The following is a 24,244-nucleotide window of genomic DNA, read 5'->3' as shown; positions in this document are numbered from 1 at the left end:
GGTTAATAGTGCAGTGAATCACGTGACAGAGGTTTTGGTGGACAGCTATGAGACCGCCTGCCCACTCACTTGCCCAGGCAGAAGATGTCAACCGGTCTGGTGGTCGAAAGATCTGGCTAATCTCAGGAAGATTAGCAGAAGGCTCTACAATAAAGCCAACAAAACGAAGTTGTCCACAGATTGGGAGAACTACAAGGTATCTTTCAATAAGTACAACAGCGAAATAAAGAAGGCTAAACGCAGATCTTGGGTCTGCTTTAGCGAGTCTATAGAGGGAGTAAAGGATGTAGCCAGGTTTCGTAGAGTACTGTCGAAGGACCCTAAATCCATCGGCAGTATCAAGCGGGATGATGGCACATGGACTAACTCCGGTCTAGAAACTCTGGATCTCCTGGCCAAAACCCACTTTCCCAACTGCATGGATGCACCAGATCGCTCAGCCGATCCACCAATGTGTAACCAAGCCACAGGGGAAGTGAGTGTCATCGAGGAGATCATAAGTCACACTAAGATAGCTTGGGCGATAAACACTTTTAAGCCCTTTAAATCACCTGGTCCAGATAGTATCTTCCCTGCTATGCTACAAAATGCATTGGAGGTGTTGATACCACACCTGGATCATATTTATAGGGCCTGTCTACGTCTATCGTTCACACCGGTTCTGTGGAGGGAGGTCACGGTGACATACATCCCCAAAGCGGGGAAGTCAAGTCACACGCTTCCCAAAGACTACAGACCAATCAGCCTATCTTCCTTTCTATTGAAAACGTTAGAAAGATTGCTTGACCTAGGAATAAGGTCCAAACTTGGAAACAGTGTTATTAGTCCTGCCCAACACGCCTACATCAAAGGCAGATCGGTGGAGACTGCACTTAATGAAGTCGTTGGTTTAATCGAGAGGAATATGATGGTTTGAATGACGTTTTGTTCATTGATAATTTAACGCAAGCAGAAGAAGAAGACTGTTGTTTTGTTTTGTTTCTTTTTGTTTGGACGTTTATTTACCAACAAATCTATTTCAGATAATTTTCCCTTTGCAACTACTACCCCGCTATCATTCTGAGGATTGGTAAGTATTGTGTTTAATTTACTTGAAAATTGATCTATTACTTTTTGCACCGGCCATTCGTGTTAATCTTACCACCTTTTTCCGCCTAAAAGTGATTGGTAAATTGAATCTGGAGCAATTCTTACGGTATGAACAGAAACAACGATAATGGACACCACCTCCCCAAACAACGTGTGTCGGATTGCAAGACGGAATGACCTTTGTATCACCTCGCGCAGAAACTACTGAAGAAGGATTTATTTCGTTGTTAGCTTACATGGTTTATGCTTGCCAATCATAAAGTGGACATTTAGTGGGGCTAACAATGGTTCGTGAGCTATATTTTCTTTGTGGAAACTTGCTATGCACATATATATTTTGCGGATGGTGAGTATAAAGTTGGTGCATTTTGTGATAGGTTTATTTATTTGTTTCGTTGATTACATATACGTTTCCTTATTTCCCAGGCCCTACACAATTACGGAACTATCGCATCAATTGGAAATCGATTATTCTCTTTGGAGTGAGTTGTGTAGATTTATGTTTTTAATCGGATTGGAACACATGTGTTGCCTGCTATTTATCTTCTACCTTCTCTAAATCATTGCTGTGTATGAGGTTATTTTCGCGCATCGTTTTACTTATAAACAGTGCCTCAAAGATCTGTTCAGAATGTGTTTTTGTAAGTTAATTTATATATATATATATTTTTGTTTTTTTATTAGAATTTTCCGGATACTTTTTCTAAGCCGTTGACTAATTTTATTTTAGGACAGTGCTACTTTATGATGACATCGTGGTTCTGGTGTTTTTGCCATATCATAGTGCGGTGTTTTGTTAAACCCTCTGCGGGATGGTTTTTACTTTTGTATCATTATGTGCTTATTGAGAAGACAAGCCCTTACAGGTATGTCGTTTTTCATTTTCGGAGCGCCCTTCTTGTCGTATCTATAATGATCTTTGTACCCCTCTCACTCTTTATTTTTCTTCTTACAGGTGTTACACTGCATTTCGCTTACGCTTCCGGAGGAATTAGAATTTTGAAGAAATATTTTGAGCGTACCCAGCCTTAAATACCGTCACAGTTCATTCAGGTAAGCTTACATTTGTAAGTGTTATGGGACTATTATAAAAAAACTTTGGATATACCGGATAGACTGTTAGCTCGTATGTTTAGCATGGCAAGGAAGCTGCCAATCTTATGAATGATTGAGTATTTCGGTAAGTGAAGATTGTGTCAATGAACATATTCAGAAACTTGTATATTTTTAAATCAGTTTGGACGGACTTTTTTTCCAGTGCACACATATTCTGTTGTTGCACCAAAATTTCGTGATTTCACAGGGAATTTACAACCATTGTGAAACCCAGACCCATGTCCAATTAGGTTCGTGCATGAGTTACAACAACAAAATTGTCGTCGAGTATACATTTGTCAACGACACGTCGAACACTAGAGAGGTTTTGACAATTCTCTTAGGAAAGCCTACTTTGTTCAATTACAACAGCTATGTAATAAAAAATGCAACAATCAATTTGAGACCGGCTGAGGTCATTTATGGCAGACCTCGACATACCAATATATCCATTTTCTGTGAGTGTGTTTGTTTTGAAAAACAAAATTACTTATAGTCACCCAACATACCCATGATTTTAAATATATTAAAAATTAAAAGAAAATATAAGCTTCTTCATTAAATACAAGAATAGCTTAGAATAAGAGTAAACATTTATGATTTTTAAAATCATAGCGTTTCTATCGTTTTACACTTGTTTCTCAAAAATTAAAATACTTGTTATAGTAATATCTCATGTAATAATTGGAATTTTGGATTGTCTTTTGACAAATGATTAGTATGTATACAGAAAATCCTAATTGGAGAATTAATGTTCTCTTTTTTTTTATGTTAATTGTGAGACATTTTCACAGAAACTACTACAAAAGGGTCTCCCCTTTGCATAGGCCTGTTTTATGGAAACATTAAGGGCCTGTTTATGTATGTCGATAAGAAAATGAATACGCAAGAAAAACTACCAAATTTGAGTCTGCTTTTCAAATTTGATTTTTGTTTTGAGGCAAAAGCAAAGAAAATAATATTTCCAAAACTAAGGTTTGGGTGTGTTTCATGCGCACACGTTTTCGTTTCGAAGCATATAAACTGGGGGTAAATATCAGTCAATTTTCGATTGGTAAGCCTAAATAAATTCTGAGTAAGTTATTTATGCATAATCGAAAATAGGCAACTGATTACCACATCTGCCTTTTCTAAATATACCTTGAATCAGATTAAAAAAAAATTAGGTGCACTTTCAGATAAAATAAAAAGAAGCTATGGTGTTTTGTTTGGGTGAAAGTGAATTTACTACATACGGTCGAACCCCAAAAGATTCGAACCTCAAAGAAAGTACTTTTAGTTGCCAATTTCCCTTGATATTAGTTAAAATAAGGGCTAGCCGACAAAAGAATTATTTGTACACCAGTGTGAAAAAAAAGGTTTCAGCTTTAACCAAATTTCAATCCAAATATTTTCTTGACTTTCTGATACACTAAGTGCATTCATAAAACAAATAGATATGGGTAAGTATGGGGCTACGAGTCTGATCACATCTGCTCGAAATACTACTGCATTATAAAAAAAAAACAATAAACAAAGTTTGATTGATCATTATAATCTGACCATTATTAGTTATGAGGGTACTCTGAACTGTAGTTCTTTTCAAATCTAGTTTATTGTTACCGCTGTTTCTGAGATTTAAGAAAGGACGTACATCATTACTTGTGGGATCTTATCTTCATTATTGACATTAGTTGTAACTGTTACGTAATTGGACTTTAACTTTCGTACCGGCCATATTGGTCTCCCTCAGTACGCGCGGCACCGGTTCCATCTCGCTACATATGTTGGAGCCATTTATGTGGTTCGGTTCAGCTACATGGCCTTTGCTGTAGCTTTGTTAAAATTCACAATTACCTACACATGTCACATTTTTAAATCTTTAACATGGCAAGCGCCTAGTGGCTTACCTTGCATGTCTTCCACCTCGTACATATTATTGCCAATGGGTTTCACTATTCGGCATTTTAGGTATTTTCTGCAGAGCTTGGCGTTTATATTCCTTCCGAAATCACTCAATATGTGGTTTCGCCTATATGCTTCTTGACCGGGTATAAATTTGACAACGCGCGCCCTTTGATTGTATCGTTTTGAGCTTCGCTCATACGCTTCATGGAGATTTTTTGATATTTTATCACGAATAATTTCTAATCTTTCTTTTCGATTTAAATCCTCTACTTTGTGGTCGTATAATGACTTCAGTTGTCGGGCTAATTTATAATCGCTACCGTGTGTGTACATTTCATATCCAAAGAGAGCAAAGAATGGCGTCACCCCAGTGGCTGTATGTACTGACGACCTTAATGCGCATTCAATTTCTGTCAAATACACATCCCATTCTCTGTGGTCTTCTCCTAAGTATGCCCGGATTGCCGCTAAGACGGATTGATTAACCCTTTCCGAGGCATTTGACTGGGGCGAATAGGGTGCTGTTTGGATGTGATTGATTTTATAAAGTTCAATCATTTCTTTAAAACTTTTGGATATAAACTGAGCACCGTTGTCTGTATGAATAGTCTCAGGTACACCAAATTTCCGAAATATTTCTTCAACCAAAAATTGTAAAACATTAGAGGTTGTGGCCTCTCTCATTGCCTTCAAAAATACAAATTTAGAAAAGTGGTCAACCACTATAAAGATATGTGTGTTTCCTTTTTTGGACCTGGGATACTTTCCTAAGAAATCCATATATAATTTTTGAAATGGTCTCTCTGTTACTACTTCACATCCTATGGTAGGTTGTGTATTATGATTAACAGGCTTTGTTTCTTTGCATGTCTTGCAATTGCGGATATATTGTTTCACTTGCGATGCCATTTTTGGCCAATAATAGAAGTTTTGAAGCCTATGCAGTGTTTTTGCAATCCCACCATGGGCTGAAGTTGCTTCATTGTGAGCCTTTTCTATAAGGAGATGTGTTAAGTTTTCAGGTACCCATAATTTCCATACCATTTCATCCAAACCTATGTCCGTTTCAGTCCTTGTCCTTTTGAAAACCAATCCATTCTCTATTTTTAAATCGGGCAATTTTGATATATTTCCCTCAATTTGACTGATTAGGTCTTTATATTCTTGGCTTTCAAATTCTGCCGTTTCAAAGTCAAATAGATCATCTACAATTTCATTTTCCTCCACAACTTCCAGGCGGGATAACATGTCTGCCACCACATTATCCTTACCCTTCCGATGTTCTATGTCGAAGTTATATCCTTGCAACTGCAGAGACCATCGGGCCAATCTTCCACTCAAGTCCTTCACTCCCATTAGCCACTTGAGACTGGCATGGTCCGTTATGACTGTAAATTTCATCATTTCGACGTATGGTCTGAATCTTTTTACAGCCATAACGGCCGCCAAGCACTCCTTTTCCGTAACGCTATAATTTCTTTGACAATTGTTAAGCTTTTGGGAGTAGAAGGCTATCGGGTACTCCTCTTCGTTGCCTCCCTTTTGGAATAAGACGGCACCTATCCCGTACTCTGAAGCATCGCATTGGATATAGAACTGCTTCGAAAAGTCCGGATGTTTCAGCACAGGTGCTGTGGTTAAAGCCATTTTGAGTTCTTCGAACGCTTCGATCGCTTTGGAGTTCATTATAAATTTTCGTCCCTTCCTTAAAGTGTCCGTTAATGGAGCTGATATACTGGCGAAGTTTTTAATGAACCTGCGGTACCAGCCCGCGGTTCCCAGGAAGCTCCTCACCTCTCTCGGACTCTTTGGAGTTCTAAGTTTTTTTATCGCTTCAACTTTTTCTGGATCCGTCTTAAGTACTCCCCCGCCTATAATAAAACCTAGGTATTTTAACTCCTTAAAACAAAATAAGCTTTTCTTGAGTCCTATTGTCAGATTGGCCTGTCTTAAACATTCGGCAACTTGTTCGAGGAGTTTTACATGTGTTTCAAAATCTTCTGAAATGACGAGTAGATCGTCCAGATAAATAAAAACGTTTGTCTTCAGTCGGGCTGGAATAACTTTGTCCATAAGACGACAGAGACGCTGCGCCGCGTTACATAATCCGAACGGCATCATTCGAAATTGGTAGAGTGGACGTCCAGGCACAGTAAAGGCCGTGTAAGGCCTTGACGCCTCGTCCAACTCTATTTGCCAAAAGGCATGTTTTAGGTCCACACTGCTAATGAACATTGTTTGGTCTATCCTACTGAGGATGCCATCAATGTTTTGTAATGGGTAAGCATCTTTTATGGTGACGGCATTAAGCTTACGGGCGTCTAAACAAAACCTATTCTTGCCCGGTTTCCTTACTATAGTGGTTCTATTGTTCCACGCGCTATTGCTTTCCTCAATTACGTTCAGCTCTAACATTTTATCTACTTCCTCGTAGACTATATCCTGTACTGCTGGCGAAATAGGATAATGTTTGTCCTTTATTGGATTTGTTCCCTCAATCAATTGAATTGTATGCTTTTCTAAAGTCGTGTGGCCCAATCCCATTTTTTCGAATGATGGAAACGAATCTACTACTTTTTTCAATCTCTCCCTTTGGTTATCGTTAAGACGATGCATTTCTCTTTTATACTCCTTTTCGTCTGCAAATGTTGCCTGAATCTTCTCCATATCAATTTCATTTATCTGTATGACATCGGGAGCCAGTTGGAAGGCTTTCCAGAAGTCCACCCCCAGATATAAGGGCTGCTCCAGGTCAGGACACAGATAGAAACATATTTCTTTTTCCATTTGCCTGTATTTCACTTTCATTCTTATTTTTCCCAGAATACGATGTAACTGACCTGAAGCAGTCCTTACATTGGTATAATAGGATTCCGGACCTAATTCAAGTTCTTCTATCAATTCTCGGCATCCTTTGCCCAAAACCGAGACCGTTGCGCCCGAGTCTAATAAACCTTTCAACTCTTTTCCTGCAATATTTATTATGGCATAGGGTCTGGGATCTGTAGTTTCATTGTACTTCCTGACAGATTCTAGCAACATCTTTCTAATTTCTCTATTCTCCTTACTTCTCTGCCGGAGTTTCATTATCCTTTCCACTTTCTTGGGGTTTTTATTTATTTTTGGGGCTTCTATTTCCTGACTATGGTACACCTCATCTATGTCAACTTTGATGTTCTCCCAATCACCATATATTCTTTTCTTTACTATATCATAATTAGTTTCTCTGATATGTAGAGGAAGGTAATGACGTATAGACGAATAGTTGGCATTGTCTAATTCTATTGTTGTTGTTTTGACATTGCGGGTGTGTCCGTCGAACACGACCTCCCCGCTGAAATCATGTTCCGTTTGGCGTTTCCCGAGTGGCATTTTTGACACATGGGTGCGGTTGTGTTAGAGTGACCGCATCGGTAACAAAAGAGACTACGTTGTGTTGATAGGCAATCGATGAAACGATGTCCCGGCTCACGACAGTTCCAGCAAACTAGTACTGTGTTGATCTCAGATACATCATTCATTCTTTCTACCTCTGGATAAATTTCCTCGTACCTTTCTTCGTCTATCTCATGCACCCTTATATTATGGTTTTGAGGCTGAGGAATGTGCCTGACGTCCCTCTTTGCACAAGTCTTTTCAGCTTGGATACATTCTACTCTTAATTGTTCCATAGATGAAATGCTCATGGGGTAAATCATGCGAAACATTTCTCCTTTAAGATTCCTTTTAACTATTTGCACGAGCTCTCTCTCAGCTATAGGTTGTGTCAATTTGGCCCTTAAAACGTTTATACACTGGAAGTAGCTATCTATACTCTCGCCTGGTTTTAGTTTTCGTTCCACTATGTCGCTCATTACATCGTAGTTCGAACGGGTGGTACTATACCTACTGTACAAGGCATCTTTTAATGAAGACCAATCCCTAACTACTCCCGTTTTTATTTGAAGCCAAAACCACTCGTAGGCACTGCCCGCGAGTAAGGTTTGGAATTCCGCATATACTTCTTCCCACGACACTTTATATTGGCTTTTAAGATATTCTAATCTGAAGACAAAGTCTTCCACCGACATACCAGAAGTACTCCCATCAAACTTCAATTTAAATTTGTCCACCTTGCTAGACCTTTCCACATTGGGACCAAGTCCCCCAGACATTATATTAGGTGGTGGTGTTGGGAAACTCGTTGGCACATTGTTTGGGATAGAATTTGTTGTTGACATATTTTTAACAAGATTCCCCAATTGAGCTATGGCGTCATAAACTTTTTTCATTTCCTCACTAATGCATTCTTTCACTAACGGCCTTACATCAACTTGCGCATTACCGAATCGTTCGATGAACGCTTCCGGATTTCCATTTTGTTGATTTTGGGTAGGAGGCAGTATATGGTTTCCACCATTAGGATTGGAGAGCGGAATGACATTTGAGTTTATGGTTTGAGACATGTCAATGATGGAGGGGTCCATCGCTGCTGGCGTATTCACCATTCTCCCTTTTTCACTTTTCTTTTGATATTTAGGTTGACTTTGAAAGTATACCCTACTTGCATCGAAAGACACGTTGCGATTTCGTTTACTTCTGCGCAAAGGTTCTGAAAAATTTTCTACAGACATGGGCAATTTTCTCCAACCACGTCTAGATAACTTTTCGTAAAACTTTTCAGAAACCAAATTTGAATTAAATCATAAGTAAAAAGAATAGATATTAAAAAAAACATATACATATATGACCACTCAACAATACAAAACAATTTTCAAACTTCACAAACACTAACATATAGGGGTCTTCCTTGAGATGGGTATATTGAGATGTGTGTTGTATTTATCAATTTTGTTTCGCTGTATAAAAAAAATGTCCTTACGGTTATCTAAGTCGGTTGAACAGTAAACTAACACAAATTGTACGTAAAATTTTGCTTTTTCGAATCTTTCTCAGTGGCATTTTTTTTTTTCAAAAAAATAAAAAAAAGCTCTCACAAATATGGAATTTGCAACTTACACCAGACTATACAAACACTGATGAACATTGCAAGTTTCCTATCCTCGAAAAATGTCTATTGTCGGTACTTTAATTACACACAAAACACATAAAGACTGGCCATTCACAATACATACTTTGTTACACACTAGACGAACAAGCTATTGCATTGACCTCATGCATATGGAAATGTCTATCCTAAATACCTAATCCTATCCTAAACTAATATTGCAATTATACATGTTTTCAAAAGAAAACATGGACCAATATCAGCCAGGTTGCTAGGTATTGCGATATCACTTTTTATTCTATTGTTCCCTATTGGCTATTTTACTGAGTGCTTAGATGTTGTTGCACTTAAATTTGGATTTCTCTTAACTTTCTTATTTTCGTTTGGGCGCCATCTGTTATTATCCCTATAGGCGGCGCTAAATGGGACCTTCTGGCTAGCTACGCGGTCTCAAGGTCAGGTTCTCAACCGTCCACCATTTAGCCCATCAGGGCAAACATATATTGAACTCTATCACACACAAATACACTGACAACACAAAACCGACTTAGATAAGAGGGTATTGATATAATTACCCCCACACTCGCCCACCCTTCCATGGATTTCTAGGTCCTTCTTCAATTATTTTGTAGAAATCCCCACTACCACACAACTCACCTCTTCATCTGCTAGAAGAACCCCTGTTTAAAGACAATTAGAACATGTTTTGAATTTGGACAAAATCAATACATAATTACATTTATTAATAGAAACTTAAAGCTAGACAAAATAATATATTTGATTGTCAGAAATAAACAAAATAAAGACAGTTGAATATATAACACCAGATAAGCTATTGATATAAATAAAAAAATGATTAAATTTCCTCTTATGGAATCCTGGAGTTTCCTTTTTTTATGTCTCAAACGCTCAGACAGAAATTATTCCTAAACTATCATAAAGGAGCTCGCTTATAATAGATAAAAATCTACCCAATAAGATAGAAAAGACTTATTATTCACTCTCTAGCATCCCATAGATAACCAAGTATGGTAATCAATTTGAATAATGGTATATGACCCGGTGTTAAAATTCTCACAAAATCAAGTATTCTTAAAATTAACACAAAGGACAACACATATACTAAGCTACTGTATTTATGTTTAAATGGTAAAATTAGTTGGTGAATCGTTATTTAAACACTGGTTGAAACGAAATCAGGATGTTTGCCTTTGGCGGTCTTTTATCTCTTTAAATTTGTTATAATCTCGGGGCGTACTTCTAAATTTTGATTTAGTTGAAATTTTTAATTTTCTTTCTGAATCGTTATTTTAATATTGGTCAACAGATCTGAATTTCGCCTTCTGCGGCATTCTATATCTTTTAATCTAGCATAAACTTTGATGAATATTCTTAATCTTTTAATGTTTTCGTTTGTTGTTTTCTTTTAGTTAACCGCTGGTATTTTATGCTGCACACTTACATATGCCTGTTCAGGGTTACCTTACAGTCCGGGTTTCTTGAGGCTGAGAGTGGTGCACATTCACTTTTATCTGTCTCATGGAACATCTGGCTGACTAGCCAATGGGACACGATTGCTGTCCCTCTCAAGGCACACACTTGTAACTTGACCAATCTTTCTACTCGCAATGTCGCTCCTGGTTGACAGAATCCAGCAACGGCCACAATTATAGGAGATGCCTTACTCCGATCTGCTATGTGGTTTGTGGTGCAATTATTCAGCCCAAAATAAAAAAATGAACTGGCCCCCACACTCTGGATACCGGAGGCCAGTAAAGACAAACGTTTTCCTCGGAAACCTTCACAAAAAGGAAAACATTACCATACACCTTTTTATGGAATATAAAAAAAAAACCTCACTCACTTTTATTTATATTGCCCGAAAACAAATAAAGAAACATAAAAACGCTGCAACACTTGTTTATTCTCTTGACTGAATTTAAATTGCGTAGGATTCTTGCGAGTACTATTTCCCAGCGGTAACTTTCACACAACTGGTCTTAATTTTCCGATTTTTCTCTTATATATGGATGGAATTTTTCCACCATTTTTGTAATTTTTCCATTAATTCCCAAAATCTGTTGAATGGCGATAACATGCCAACCAAATGGCTACCTTTCATGGTTGTTTTATTTAGGAATTTTTTATAATTGTTTATACCTGGCAACACCTTTCGAGATGGTAACGCTTCTCATCTCCTCTCAGTCATTCTTACTTTGTGGTAGTTCGCGGTTCACATGGTACGCAGGCACATCCGATAAAAAAATTATATTTGTTTTAAACCGCGCGTAGAACCTGACCCAATTCCTATTGTCGTTCGTGAATGCTTTATCGATAAGCTTTCTTTTAAAATGCCGAATAATTATATGGGATCATAAGTCTAACGCCGCCCTGGTACCTCGTCATCAGCGCCGCCTACTTAACCCTAGGTTCCACGCAACACAACATAGAAATTTGTTTTTCTTTGTAATGTTAGTGTCAACGTAAATGTAAACAGAATAAGGAAATATCTATAAATTATTGGAATCTAAAATAATTTTTCGCATTTGATTGAATATTTCGAAAACATGAATAAAAATTCGGTACATTTTCAATTTGAATGTTTCCATATCATTTCACTAACTGCATACTTTCTTACAGATAGTAGAATTCTTGCAAAAATGTTTATTAGGGCATTTCTACGTGGCTTAATGTGTGCTGAAACACGATTTTCGTATGCTTTGAATTTTGACTTAGGCCATGTTTATATTATAGCCTTTTGCAGGGTTAACCTTCTTAATGAGGATTTATTTGACGTATACGCCAAGGTATTGACATTTGAAACCCAGTGGGTTTGTTAAATCTTGTTATATATAAACGTACTATTATACGGCGTTTAGATTATAGTTTTTGGCAGGGTTAACCTTCTTTATGAGGATTTATTTGAAGTATACACAATGGAAATGACATTTGAAACCCAGACCAACTGGGTTAACCCGGTTATATGTAAACGGCCTATTATAGCCGGAAGAACATGCAACTTACCCTGCGTTTATACATGACAGGACAGTTGAGTTCATGTACTGATTGTTAAAAACCCAAAACATGCCCGTGTGACGTAGGCGTCCAGACAACTGCAAAAACAGTTGTAAAATTATGAATAAAAATCGTCGATTTCTTTTTGTTTTCCGTTCACATATTTCGTTCTTTTGTTTTCAATGTTTTTCAATTATCGTCTCACTTCTTTTTCACAAAAATGTTAAAAATTTGTTAACGCGACTGCCTGTGAAAAATTGATGGACAGCTGGAAGACAGTGTTACGTGCCACCTGCAGTGGCGCTACGGGGAGGTACCAACTAGCTCAGGGGGCCATCTTCAGGGCGGTCCCAACCCATTCCACCGTAGCCCTAGGGGACGAACAATTATAAATAAACACTACACGAACATAAAAATAAAACGATCACAAACACACGGTACACCTAGAACAAGGGAGCTTGATGGATTGACTCCCACACTTCGCCCGCCCATCCTTGACCCTCAGATCCAAATAGCAAAAACTTCTTAAGGGCCCCATTTTCCACCGACACTCACCTCAGGCTATATTCACCCACTTTCCTCTCATTAACAAAAAAACAATTAGCACATCATATTGATTTTAAAACCTTCAAACAATGGAATCATTTATTACATATATCATTTTTCTTACTTAAACCTAACATTTAACCATACATTTAACACGTCGATTTATGGAACACTAACTCCGGAAACAATTATAAACGAGTCATTGACTCGGATTACCCTTAATATTTCGTAGAACAACAAAAATGATGCCAAATATGGCCTTTATTACTAATTCAACTATACCTTCCTAACAGAGCTCTTTTAGGGGGTCTTTGGACACATTGATTCGTCCATGCAAAAACCAATCAAACGCTGGATACCAGATTCTACGTAATTTGGGGCAACCCTACACTCGAAATTCAATTAAATAGGGGTTAATGTCCCTCACAAAGAAAATTGACTTATTTGTAACACTTAATAGACAGCACTTAACAACACAACTTAACCTAGGTTAAACACATAAAACAATAGATTTTCTCTTATAAGATTCTTTGCTTTTTTTTTCTTTTTTTTATTCATACTATGAGTTTTTTTTTCTTTTCTTTTTTTAATTCTTGATTTTGTCATTATCAAATTATTAATTTACTTTTTTTTTTTGTCATCTCGTTTTTCTTTTCAGGTCACAGATGATCAACACGGGCCGTCCAGCAACCCGAGGAAATATTTAACAAGCAAGAAAGTACGTGTTTAGACTAATGTTACCTGGACTTTACATGAATAATTAATAGAATGTTTGGTTTTTTTTTATGTTTCAGGATTTCCCAAGATTTATCCTGCCATCAATTGGGATGTATGGAGCCAGCTCCTCAGAATTAACAAATTTTCCGGATTTTTGGATAAATATATCTGACCTCCTCCTTGCGGACTGTCGAGGAGGCCAGCGATTGCCTTATTTTGACTGTTGGCGATATCTTTAAAATAAAAGGAAAACAACGAAACACCACACAACGTTAACATAGCCAACACGCAATATTCGTACAAAACTACACTTACTTATGTTTGTTAAAGCCCACTTCATGGGATTTTAAATAAGACGAATCAGTCTTCAAATAAAAATAATTTTATTCCACAACTGTTTTGGGGTTTTTTTTTTATTTATTTTTGGGAAACAAAACTTGGTCATAATTTAAAGGACCAGGTTCTATAACTGATGGTTCTCTTAGGGTTCCCCGTGAAACACAACTTGACAAAAAGAGTCAGATTGGTTGGTTATGGCCCTTTTATACGCCAGGAAAAGCACAGACCTTTCCCGCTTTTCATGCTTTTTCCATATTTTCCGACATTTATTTACTTTTTTCCTATCTACTCGGCTTAAGAAACCCTGTAGGTACCCACAGTGTTGTATTCTGTCATACGTTCATTGTTCAGGATTAACTCGGACCATACAACCCTGTGCCTGGCATCACCTTTTAGATACCCATTCCATCCGTTAGCATTTCCGCTTAATTTTTCTGTGCGTACCATGTATGCGGAATTGCTGCCATCTTTTAAAACAATTAAAATAAACATTTAATAAGAAGAACCACGCAACAAAACTTCGCCGTTGCGGAGGAACACGACGAAAACGGTGATGTGCGTGTGTTTTCTGAAATTGTGTGTTATAAAAAAAATGGACATTGAAGGTACGAAAATAGTAGTCGGACAACACCGCATGGCTTGTATTTTTGGCGGAATCGGGCTATCTGTACGTAAGAAGGTGAGCTTTTGGTATTTAATGAAAATAAACATGTAATAATTCTATCCTGTTATTTTCCAGAAAGTCCCAGGCAGGAAAGTCTTCGATTTATACAAAAAAATGTGCTTGGCGTCCTATTTTACACGTGTAAGTACGTGTGTTTGTGTACATTGCCAGAAAAGTCTCCGATTCATGACCTCTATGTTCTTGGCGGCCGTTTTTACACATGTAATTACATGTGTACGCCTTTGTCCCCTCATTCACAAAACCAGTTATTACTCACGCACAGAACTCGTTGTCTCACCACACATATACACATCAGACCATTCATCCACTGATGTTGACGCGTTTACATAGTTGAAGTCAACATTGTTTTTGTTCATTACTTTCCTTTGCACTTATCAAAGCCAAATGCATACGACCTGACGGCGTCTACTTTTACCTGTGTGGGCATATTTTTCAACGTTGTTGCTCACACAGCAAGAAGCATTTACCCATCAATGGAAACAGGTAATATTTTTGTTTTTACATTTTGTGTAAATCAATATTTATTTTCTCGTTATTTTCAGGTAGTTGGCCTAACTTGGATGCAAATGGTGTCTATGGGATTTATAAAAGAGCGGATGGTATACTGGACACCTCAATGTTGCTTCTAATTTGAAGGCAACATTCAATATTTTGGCATTGTAGGTGGTGTTTATCTTGCTGTTTAATCAAGAGGTGAGTTGTTTCGGGTTATAATTGTGTGTTATGACACGTTCGTGGTCACATAGAAATATCTCCCTTCCTAAGCGTCTTTCTATGACATGTTCTTCTCAAACAAACATTGACCACGTAGATTGATTAACGTATGTATGTAGGTAACACCTAACTAATCTCTTTTTGTTTCCCTCTTTTAGGTTTTGCTTTCGTTGCTGTGGGTGGAAACTTTTGCCTTGTATAACATAATCGACCCTTGTGTGCAACCAAGAAGACGTGGTGTGTTAGACACCTCGTATTGATTCATATGCCCATAAATTTAGCCGGTCATCTTGTTCCATCTCTATATTTGGCAGATGAGCCTTCGTATTTGCTGACTTGCCGGGTGCCAATAAAAAATATATGAAGGCTTTGTTTGGATACTAGAGCGGACAGGTTGATGTGCAACATAAATAAATATGTAATGTAAGTGAATCGGTTTATGAATGAATCAAAATGTGTGTGTGTGCGTGGATAACATTTGTTGAGTGAAAAGTATTTATGGCCATGGTTAAACCAAATTTTGTGTTTTCAATACTGTGCAAAAAAATGAAAAAGCAGTAAGACAGAAAGTCAATCCCAATACCTGCGCAATACATACTGATTGCTTGCTGTGTTTATACTTATCAGAAAAAATATAAACAGATTGGAAAAAATGTCATTCGGACATAGTGAAAGAAAATAACAAAAAGGTCGTATTGTGGTTTATTGATGTGGGATAATGCCGTCAATTCAATGACAATATAATACTGCAAATTTTATTCTGGTATGTGAATAACTATGTTCATTTTTATGGTCTACAGAAAATGTGATTTGGTGAAAAAAAAAACAAGAACATTCTAACAATTTAACCACCATAATTTGACTTGACATCGTACAAGATTTGTGAAGTGCTTGTGTTAAAGATTGTACTAACAAATGTTTTAAATTTTTTTTTATATGAGAAACAATCATGGTATTTCTTTTCACTAAAAATATTTTGTTTCGTTCCAGATCTTGTTCTTATGGCGTTATTATTGAATGGTAATCAACATAATTCTCCTCGTCTCTATCACCAAACCCAAGGAATACTAATATACTCAGGTGAGTCTGTCCTTAAGTTGTTTCGTAGTAAAACTGATTATGTGCGGTGTGGCTGCGAATAAAGTTGATAGGGATGTACGTTTTACGTGGCCAATAAAAATTTAGCACAGTATACGAGGGAAATTTGTGAATTGTAAGTGTGCCTAGGTTGGCGTACATCTACCGTGTTTTCCGTGCAGGAAAATTTATTGAAGGACAATAAACGAAACCAGAAGTATGGATGCTCGGTACACCAGTTGGCCTTATCATTACAAATTACGTGGAGTAGTTTTTGTTTACCTGCTGTCACATTTGCACACCATTCCAAAACGACATACAGTTCCCACAACCTGTTATTTGTGTATTTATAGTTTAACTATTTTTTTTTATATTTCTTTTATATGATTTTTTTTTTTGGAATTTTATTTGATTCTACCATTTTTAAATATTATTTCTTTAATTTATTGAATTTAACATGGTCTCTTCTAGCATATGTTGTTTTGATTTTCAGATTGTTAGTTTTTCGGTGGGTGATCGTGTTTATTACTATTTTGTGAAGATGATAAATAGACGTTCTGGTTTTGCAATTAAAGATTGGGCTATGTGTAGGTGGTTTTGGGCTATATGATTTGGTGTTGGTTAACACAACTGAAATACAGTGGGGCGCTTTTAGTCCCAAATACTTTACAGATGGAATTTCTAGAACGCTTTCAGAATGATGAACACATTAGCAAGTTTTACATATGGTTTTAGTCCAGATTATCTAACCTAGGGTAGCAATATGCGTTTTGAGTATAATTATTTTATGCTCAGGAGGAGATCGTTTTATTTTTGTATCTTGTTGTCATTTAAGTATATTATACTAACTTTTGGCCCAACGTGGGGAACTCCCACACCCTGATTAGTCTCTTAAGCCGGGCATTGGAAATTATTATTTTATTGGTGTGTATAGAAAAACAATCTTGGGAGAAAACCGTCAATAAACATTATGAAATAAAATATTTGCAGGCAACATTTTGATTTTAATTTATCTGGCAGCTCTATTTGGTTAGGCAAACATAAAAAATCGTTCTCCTTTTTTATAGGATAAAAAAAACTAATATGAAAAAATGTAACCAAAGGAAAAATGAATATGTAAATGAATAGAAACATTTAAAAAGATATGGGTATGGTGATTAACAAAAAAAAAAAACATAAAACATTAAAATACTATAAACTATTACTACACTCTAAACATATATATTAGTATATTATTAGAAAATTATTAAAGGGTAATAGAATCATTAGGTAAAAACATAACATATTGGTTTTATTTGGTTAGTTTTTTTGTATTACATTTTTTTGCATATGAGAGGTTGTGCGTGTGTTTTCAATAGCCTGTGAGGTAAATGGTGGGGAATTTTTTTATTTCTTTTTATTTTCTTTTTGATTGAGTGTCCTAACATGGTTGTCTTGGTGTACCTGTAGACTGTACTTAACAAACTACAAGAACAAAATTCAATATTACGAGGTCGCACCACGGCAGTTTTCCGGACAATTGTTAGAAAAAAGATCTCGTGACAGAGTACTATAGGACAATGCACGCCTACGAAAATTATATCATAGTGGCCATTGCCCATTCCCCTATGCAAACTCTAAATATTGGTTTTACTCTTGACGTGAACAACATATAACGTCTTAAGGGTAGTACCACGGCAATTTTTCGATCACATTTCAAAAAAAAGATCTCGTGAACGAGTACTCATTGTGCAAAGCAATCTGCGAAATCTTCTTCGCCGAAGTCATTGCACCCTTTCCCCTATACAAACCCTACGTCTATTGCATCTAACAAACATAAAGAAATACGAAAAAAAAATTACAAAAAGGACAGGTCATACAAACAATACATTCGTTGTTACACTAGACTAACAAGATTATTGCAACTGACCCTAGTATGTGGAACGGGAATCCTTATTTTCTAAAATCTAATCTAATTATTGCACAATTATCACTAGCTTTAGGACTAAAGTTGTGGTTGCAAACATAGAAAGTTTTAAATAGAAAATGCGATTGCCGTTTTCTTCTATGGTAACCCTATGGTCTATTGATTTGTGCTTTGGGTGGTATTGCACAGTTACTATATTTAATGCTTTCGTTTGGGCGCCATATTGTTACGTGCCACCTGCAGTGGCGCTACGGGGAGGTACCAACTAGCTCAGGGGGCCATCTTCAGGGCGGTCCCAACCCATTCCACCGTAGCCCTAGGGGACGAACAATTATAAATAAACACTACACGAACATAAAAATAAAACGATCACAAACACACGGTACACCTAGAACAAGGGAGCTTGATGGATTGACTCCCACACTTCGCCCGCCCATCCTTGACCCTCAGATCCAAATAGCAAAAACTTCTTAAGGGCCCCATTTTCCACCGACACTCACCTCAGGCTATATTCACCCACTTTCCTCTCATTAACAAAAAAACAATTAGCACATCATATTGATTTTAAAACCTTCAAACAATGGAATCATTTATTACATATATCATTTTTCTTACTTAAACCTAACATTTAACCATACATTTAACACGTCGATTTATGGAACACTAACTCCGGAAACAATTATAAACGAGTCATTGACTCGGATTACCCTTAATATTTCGTAGAACAACAAAAATGATGCCAAATATGGCCTTTATTACTAATTCAACTATACCTTCCTAACAGAGCTCTTTTAGGGGGTCTTTGGACACATTGATTCGTCCATGCAAAAACCAATCAAACGCTGGATACCAGATTCTACGTAATTTGGGGCAACCCTACACTCGAAATTCAATTAAATAGGGGTTAATGTCCCTCACAAAGAAAATTGACTTATTTGTAACACTTAATAGACAGCACTTAACAACACAACTTAACCTAGGTTAAACACATAAAACAATAGATTTTCTCTTATAAGATTCTTTGCTTTTTTTTTCTTTTTTTTATTCATACTATGAGTTTTTTTTTTCTTTTCTTTTTTTAATTCTTGATTTTGTCATTATCAAATTATTAATTTACTTTTTTTTTTGTCATCTCGTTTTTCTTTTCAGGTCACAGATGATCAACACGGGCCGTCCAGCAACCCGAGGAAATATTTAACAAGCAAGAAAGTACGTGTTTAGACTAATGTTACCTGGACTTTACATGAATAATTAATAGAATGTTTGGTTTTTTTTTATGTTTCAGGATTTCCCAAGATTTATCCTGCCATCAATTGGGATGTATGGAGCCAGCTCCTCAGAATTAACAAATTTTCCGGATTTTTGGATAAATATATCTGACCTCCTCCTTGCGGACTGTCGAGGAGGCCAGCGATTGCCTTATTTTGACTGTTGGCGATATCTTTAAAATAAAAGGAAAACAACGAAACACCACACAACGTTAACATAGCCAACACGCAATATTCGTACAAAACTACACTTACTTATGTTTGTTAAAGCCCACTTCATGGGATTTTAAATAAGACGAATCAGTCTTCAAATAAAAATAATTTTATTCCACAACTGTTTTGGGGTTTTTTTTTTATTTATTTTTGGGAAACAAAACTTGGTCATAATTTAAAGGACCAGGTTCTATAACTGATGGTTCTCTTAGGGTTCCCCGTGAAACACAACTTGACAAAAAGAGTCAGATTGGTTGGTTATGGCCCTTTTATACGCCAGGAAAAGCACAGACCTTTCCCGCTTTTCATGCTTTTTCCATATTTTCCGACATTTATTTACTTTTTTCCTATCTACTCGGCTTAAGAAACCCTGTAGGTACCCACAGTGTTGTATTCTGTCATACGTTCATTGTTCAGGATTAACTCGGACCATACAACCCTGTGCCTGGCATCACCTTTTAGATACCCATTCCATCCGTTAGCATTTCCGCTTAATTTTTCTGTGCGTACCATGTATGCGGAATTGCTGCCATCTTTTAAAACAATTAAAATAAACATTTAATAAGAAGAACCACGCAACAACAGCCGACAAATTTATGTATGTGTTAGTAAATGAGAGTTGTATTTGAAGACAAACTGTCTGGTGTAAACGCCTAGTTATGCTTGGTTTAAATTTACTAAATCCACTCGATTTCAACTGTCAATTCCATTGGTCCCGGTTCACACTAAAGTGAATTGCATTAAAAAATTTCATGAAATTATCCGTTCTTAGTCCCGGTCCACACTAGCGTGAATTTCATTAAAAAATTTCATGAAATTAGGCGTTCTTAAATCGCATTCCCCACTACAGCAATTTTATGTTTTTTTCTCTATTAAGGGAATCGATATAGAGACCCATATTTTCATCCAATTTTTTCAATGAAATCACTCTAGTGTGGACCGGGACTTAGATCGAGTTCCCCACTACAGAAATTTCATAAAATTACTTTACAGAAATTTCATAAAATTACTTTAGTATGGAACTCGATCTAAGAAAGCATAATTCAATGAAATCAGTCTAGTGTGGGCCGGGACTTGCATAAACGTCTAATGAAATCCTATTGATTTCAGATGAGTTTTTGAGTTTGCCACACAGCTCAATGTAAGTCGCACTTTGCATCGCCGTCATCATGCAGCTACAATAGTGACGGCTTCCAACTAACATATCTTCGACAGCGATGTTTTTGTTCTGGTGTTTTTGTGATGAAAATGACGTTTGATTAATAAATAAAAAGCAGCTGAAATATACATACTATTGTCCATCTAATAATCTAATAGACAGAAATAATTAAAGTTATAGCAATTGTGAGCAACAGAAAAAGATATGTTTTCATTTTTTACGAAAAAAGCACAGAATCCAGATTCTCCTGTTATAATTCAGGGCCCGCAACCATCAACAAATGACTCACAAAATAACGGCGCAGATGATTTCATATTTGTAGAGAAGAAAGGAGGTGACAGACCAGAACAACCTACACCACCCCCACCAGCACAACATCCCATGTATCCACAAATACCACCAGGTATGGGAGGATATGGAGGATCACCATATCCAAGATATCCCTATGGCCCAGCACCGCCAGCCCATGCAGGATCAAATAGTGTAACACAAAATCACCCAGTTCCCTATGTACAGGATATACCATTTGTTCTTGCACCACAGCTATGTACAAAAACAACATTCGATGATACACAAACCCAAGTTGATGGTATTTTGGCGTTCCTAACAAGACAAATGTCAGTCAACGAAGAGGATGAATATAATTTCACCCTGGAGAGGTCTATACAAAATGAATGTTATTAATAAAAATAGTATGTATTAATTATTGTGTATTTGATCTGCTTATCTGTAATATTCTCAAAAACTCTCACTGCTTGTATTAAAAAAATAGATTTTTAAATAAAAATAAATGAAATTTAACAGATAAATTTAAGTAATAAGATAGGTATAACGTAATACCTATACTGTTTCTCGAGACTTCATAAACAAAAGCTAAGAGTTAATGTCTTAAAAATTGTTTATCCCATCCTATGGGACCAGATTTTTTCCTTATGTAGCTTAATTCCGGAGGTATCGCTAAATCTTACCAAAGGTAATTCCCTTGGTCTTCGTAGGATTATCCAAGGCAACAATTTTTATGTTGTCAATGTTAAAGCACTTCAATAATTTATAAATAATTTAATTAATAATTAATAGAGTCCACTTTTATAGAGCAAATTTTTTTGGAAGAAAGGAACACGGCACTTGGATGTCACGATCGCACTACAGATTAACATGTGAACAACTGCTGTTTGTATACCTATTATGAGGCATGAAAGAAATGGGAACAACCGTTTATAATTGTTTAATACTAAAGAATATGTTCAATCACTATAGCAAACAATTTAAACCGTGTTTGCACTAGAGCCTTTTGGCGGGATAACCTCCTTTATGAGGATTTATTTGACGTTTACGCTATGGAATTGATATTTGAAATCCAAACGCACTGGGTTATCCGGTTAAGAGCAAGCGGTAGCGGTATAAACCCGATCAAAACGACAAACCGGACAAAAAAGCAAAAAATTAGCATAAACGTTCCTACTTTGATCCAGTATGACTCCGATCTTTGCGCATCGCACACTATTTTCTTTATGTGAAGGTTAAGAGGCTATATTGGGTTTATTCAATAAATCAATAAAGAATAATACGTTCATCATATCTGCAATTCCACGGAATATATTGTCGAAAATAATATGGGCGAAAATTGTATTAAAGATTTGTTGTTCTGGCGGGTATTTAAAGCGTATTTATGCGAACAGCAGCAACTTTACACCTGCGAATGCGAAACATTAGGTCTGTACGATAACTCAAAAGTTTGTACAAACTTTTACAAAATGCTGTTCGATAACAAACTTGTTCAGTGAAAGAGAACTGGGAGGTGTTGCAAGTACTTGCAAGAACTTACAAATACTTTTTACTTGCAAAGTTATCGAACAGGCCTATTTTTATTAATTGTAAATATACTTAAAAGGAACGACTTCCGTCCGAACATTTCCGAATCGTATCATAAAATCTATGTTTATTAATAAATTGTAAGCCGAACCGAATAACCTAAAAAATTGAATTATAACCAAAAAAGCCGAAAGGTGCAAGGCGACTTTTAAGCATAGTACACACGGTCCAACAAAACTGACAGTCATCGAGGTCTATTTCGTTAATATCAAAGTCTAGCTGAATAATTACTTTCCTAATCACTAAATTATACCTTAAAAGTTGTATTTCAATCATTTTTAGCTAACAAAAAGTTTTTATTTGCCAGAATATTGCCGTAAAAGTACGTTGACTGTCAGTTTTGTTGGACCGTGTGTACTATGCTTTAAGCTCGAATAAAAGAAAAAATTAATTATGAGCTGTGCCCATAGGTAAGAATAGGTCTGTTCGATAAGTTAAAAGTTTGTACAAACTTTTACAAAATACTGTTCGATAACAAACTTGTTCAGTAAAAGAGAAATAAGAAGTAGTTGCAAGAACTTGCAAATATTTTTACTTGCAAAGTTATCGAACATACTTAATTGGCCTGTTCCCGTACTTTATAAAGTGGTAAAAGTCGTAAACGATTTTCATATAAATTTTTTGTACGGGAACGCAAAATGTGTAAAAATGCTAAAAGTTCTAAAAACTTTTTAGTTCTGGAACATGGCTAATGTTATAGATCGCGTTGCTAGCGTTGGACGCCTATAGGATGAATTCTAAAATTTGGACGAATGTTGTCCCTCATACATGGCACAATTACCATGGTAGTGGTATTACACCAGCTGTTCGAATATGAAGTGTCAAATCCCTTTATAACAAATATTTTTGTTGTAATTTCCCCAACAACATAAAGAAAGTTTTGACAAATTTGTACGATACCACTACCTTGGTAATTGTGCCATGCTCCCATACAACCACCTTTGTTTTGAATTCGACATAAAACGTAATTTGATCCACAATGGTCAGCATCCTCCTTAATTCTATTTGGGTGTTATAATTTTGTATATATATTTTTTTGTATATCTAGCAAATATACCCAATAGAATTGACATTTTAAATTATAAGGATTTCGCAAATCTGAACTGTCTTTTGATTGGTCAATAGTCGTGCACTAATTTTTTTACTATAATCTACAGGTTCATCAAATAGAGAGCTTCTGACTAATGAAACTGAAGGTAGATACACAATGGCTTTTGTTGTTTGCTTCACGCTCAATTTCAAGTAAATGAATAAAGGCCAGGTACTACCTAATTCAAATGCGATTTGGGATTTCTTTATTCCTTTACACAAATTCAGGCTTGGATAAGCATGCATTTCTCATTGTGTTCTCACTTTCAGATCGAACTTTTCTACCTTTTAATTAATTTTTGTACTATTTACTATTAAGGTGAGAACACAATGACAAATTCATGCTTATTGAAGCCTCAATTTGTGTAAAAGAATAAATGAATGCAGAATGGCATTTGAATTAGGTTGTACTTGGTCTTTATTCATTTACATAAAGTTGAGCGTGAATCATGAAGCAAGCAACAAAAGTCCTTGTGTTCATGGTTTAATAAGAAAGGTTAGCCAAAGCTTTATGCCAATTTAAATTTTTTCATTCGAGTATGCCTAAAACTTCAAAACAATATAAACAAACTGTGTATGTGTGTGT

At 36.3% G+C, this 24,244-nt stretch overlaps 2 protein-coding genes and 2 long non-coding RNA genes across 5 annotated transcripts; 3 read left to right on the top strand and 1 right to left on the bottom strand.

Moving 5' to 3' along the window:
- Window positions 1-913: 913 nt before the first annotated feature.
- Window positions 914-10,971, top strand: LOC141398018 (uncharacterized). Its single transcript, XR_012411589.1, has 6 exons — window positions 914-1,069; window positions 1,162-1,435; window positions 1,516-1,730; window positions 1,820-1,955; window positions 2,045-2,142; window positions 10,489-10,971. It is a non-coding gene; the product is annotated as an uncharacterized lncRNA (long non-coding RNA).
- LOC141398020 (uncharacterized) lies at window positions 9,763-11,178 on the bottom strand. The gene is made up of 2 exons (XR_012411591.1): window positions 10,923-11,178; window positions 9,763-10,857 (listed from the first exon to the last, which is right to left on the bottom strand). It is a non-coding gene; the product is annotated as an uncharacterized lncRNA (long non-coding RNA).
- Window positions 11,179-14,070: 2,892 nt separating this feature from the next.
- On the top strand, window positions 14,071-19,659 carry LOC141398013 (uncharacterized). 2 transcript variants are annotated; one of them, XM_073975119.1, is made up of 8 exons: window positions 14,071-14,354; window positions 14,415-14,480; window positions 14,741-14,843; window positions 14,903-15,053; window positions 15,233-15,497; window positions 16,065-16,154; window positions 19,207-19,266; window positions 19,343-19,659. In XM_073975119.1, exons 1-4 carry the CDS (start codon window positions 14,229-14,231, stop codon window positions 14,992-14,994), a joined length of 387 nt encoding a protein of 128 aa, XP_073831220.1. In that variant the 5' UTR covers window positions 14,071-14,228; the 3' UTR covers window positions 14,995-15,053; window positions 15,233-15,497; window positions 16,065-16,154; window positions 19,207-19,266; window positions 19,343-19,659. The 2 variants fall into 2 exon arrangements, 1 of the variants encoding a protein (XP_073831220.1); XR_012411585.1 differs by having other exon boundaries at window positions 14,213-14,354; window positions 14,907-15,053.
- Window positions 19,660-19,676: 17 nt separating this feature from the next.
- LOC141398012 (uncharacterized) lies at window positions 19,677-21,506 on the top strand. The gene has a single exon (XM_073975118.1). The coding sequence runs from the start codon at window positions 20,902-20,904 to the stop codon at window positions 21,379-21,381; it is 480 nt and encodes a 159-aa protein (XP_073831219.1). The 5' UTR covers window positions 19,677-20,901; the 3' UTR covers window positions 21,382-21,506.
- Window positions 21,507-24,244: the final 2,738 nt, after the last annotated feature.

This window comes from Musca autumnalis, unplaced genomic scaffold (assembly GCF_047663935.1).
Source record: "Musca autumnalis isolate F117 unplaced genomic scaffold, ASM4766393v1 scaffold_3, whole genome shotgun sequence".
NCBI lineage: Eukaryota > Metazoa > Arthropoda > Insecta > Diptera > Muscidae > Musca > Musca autumnalis.
This window is presented reverse-complemented; position numbering and strand designations above follow the sequence as displayed.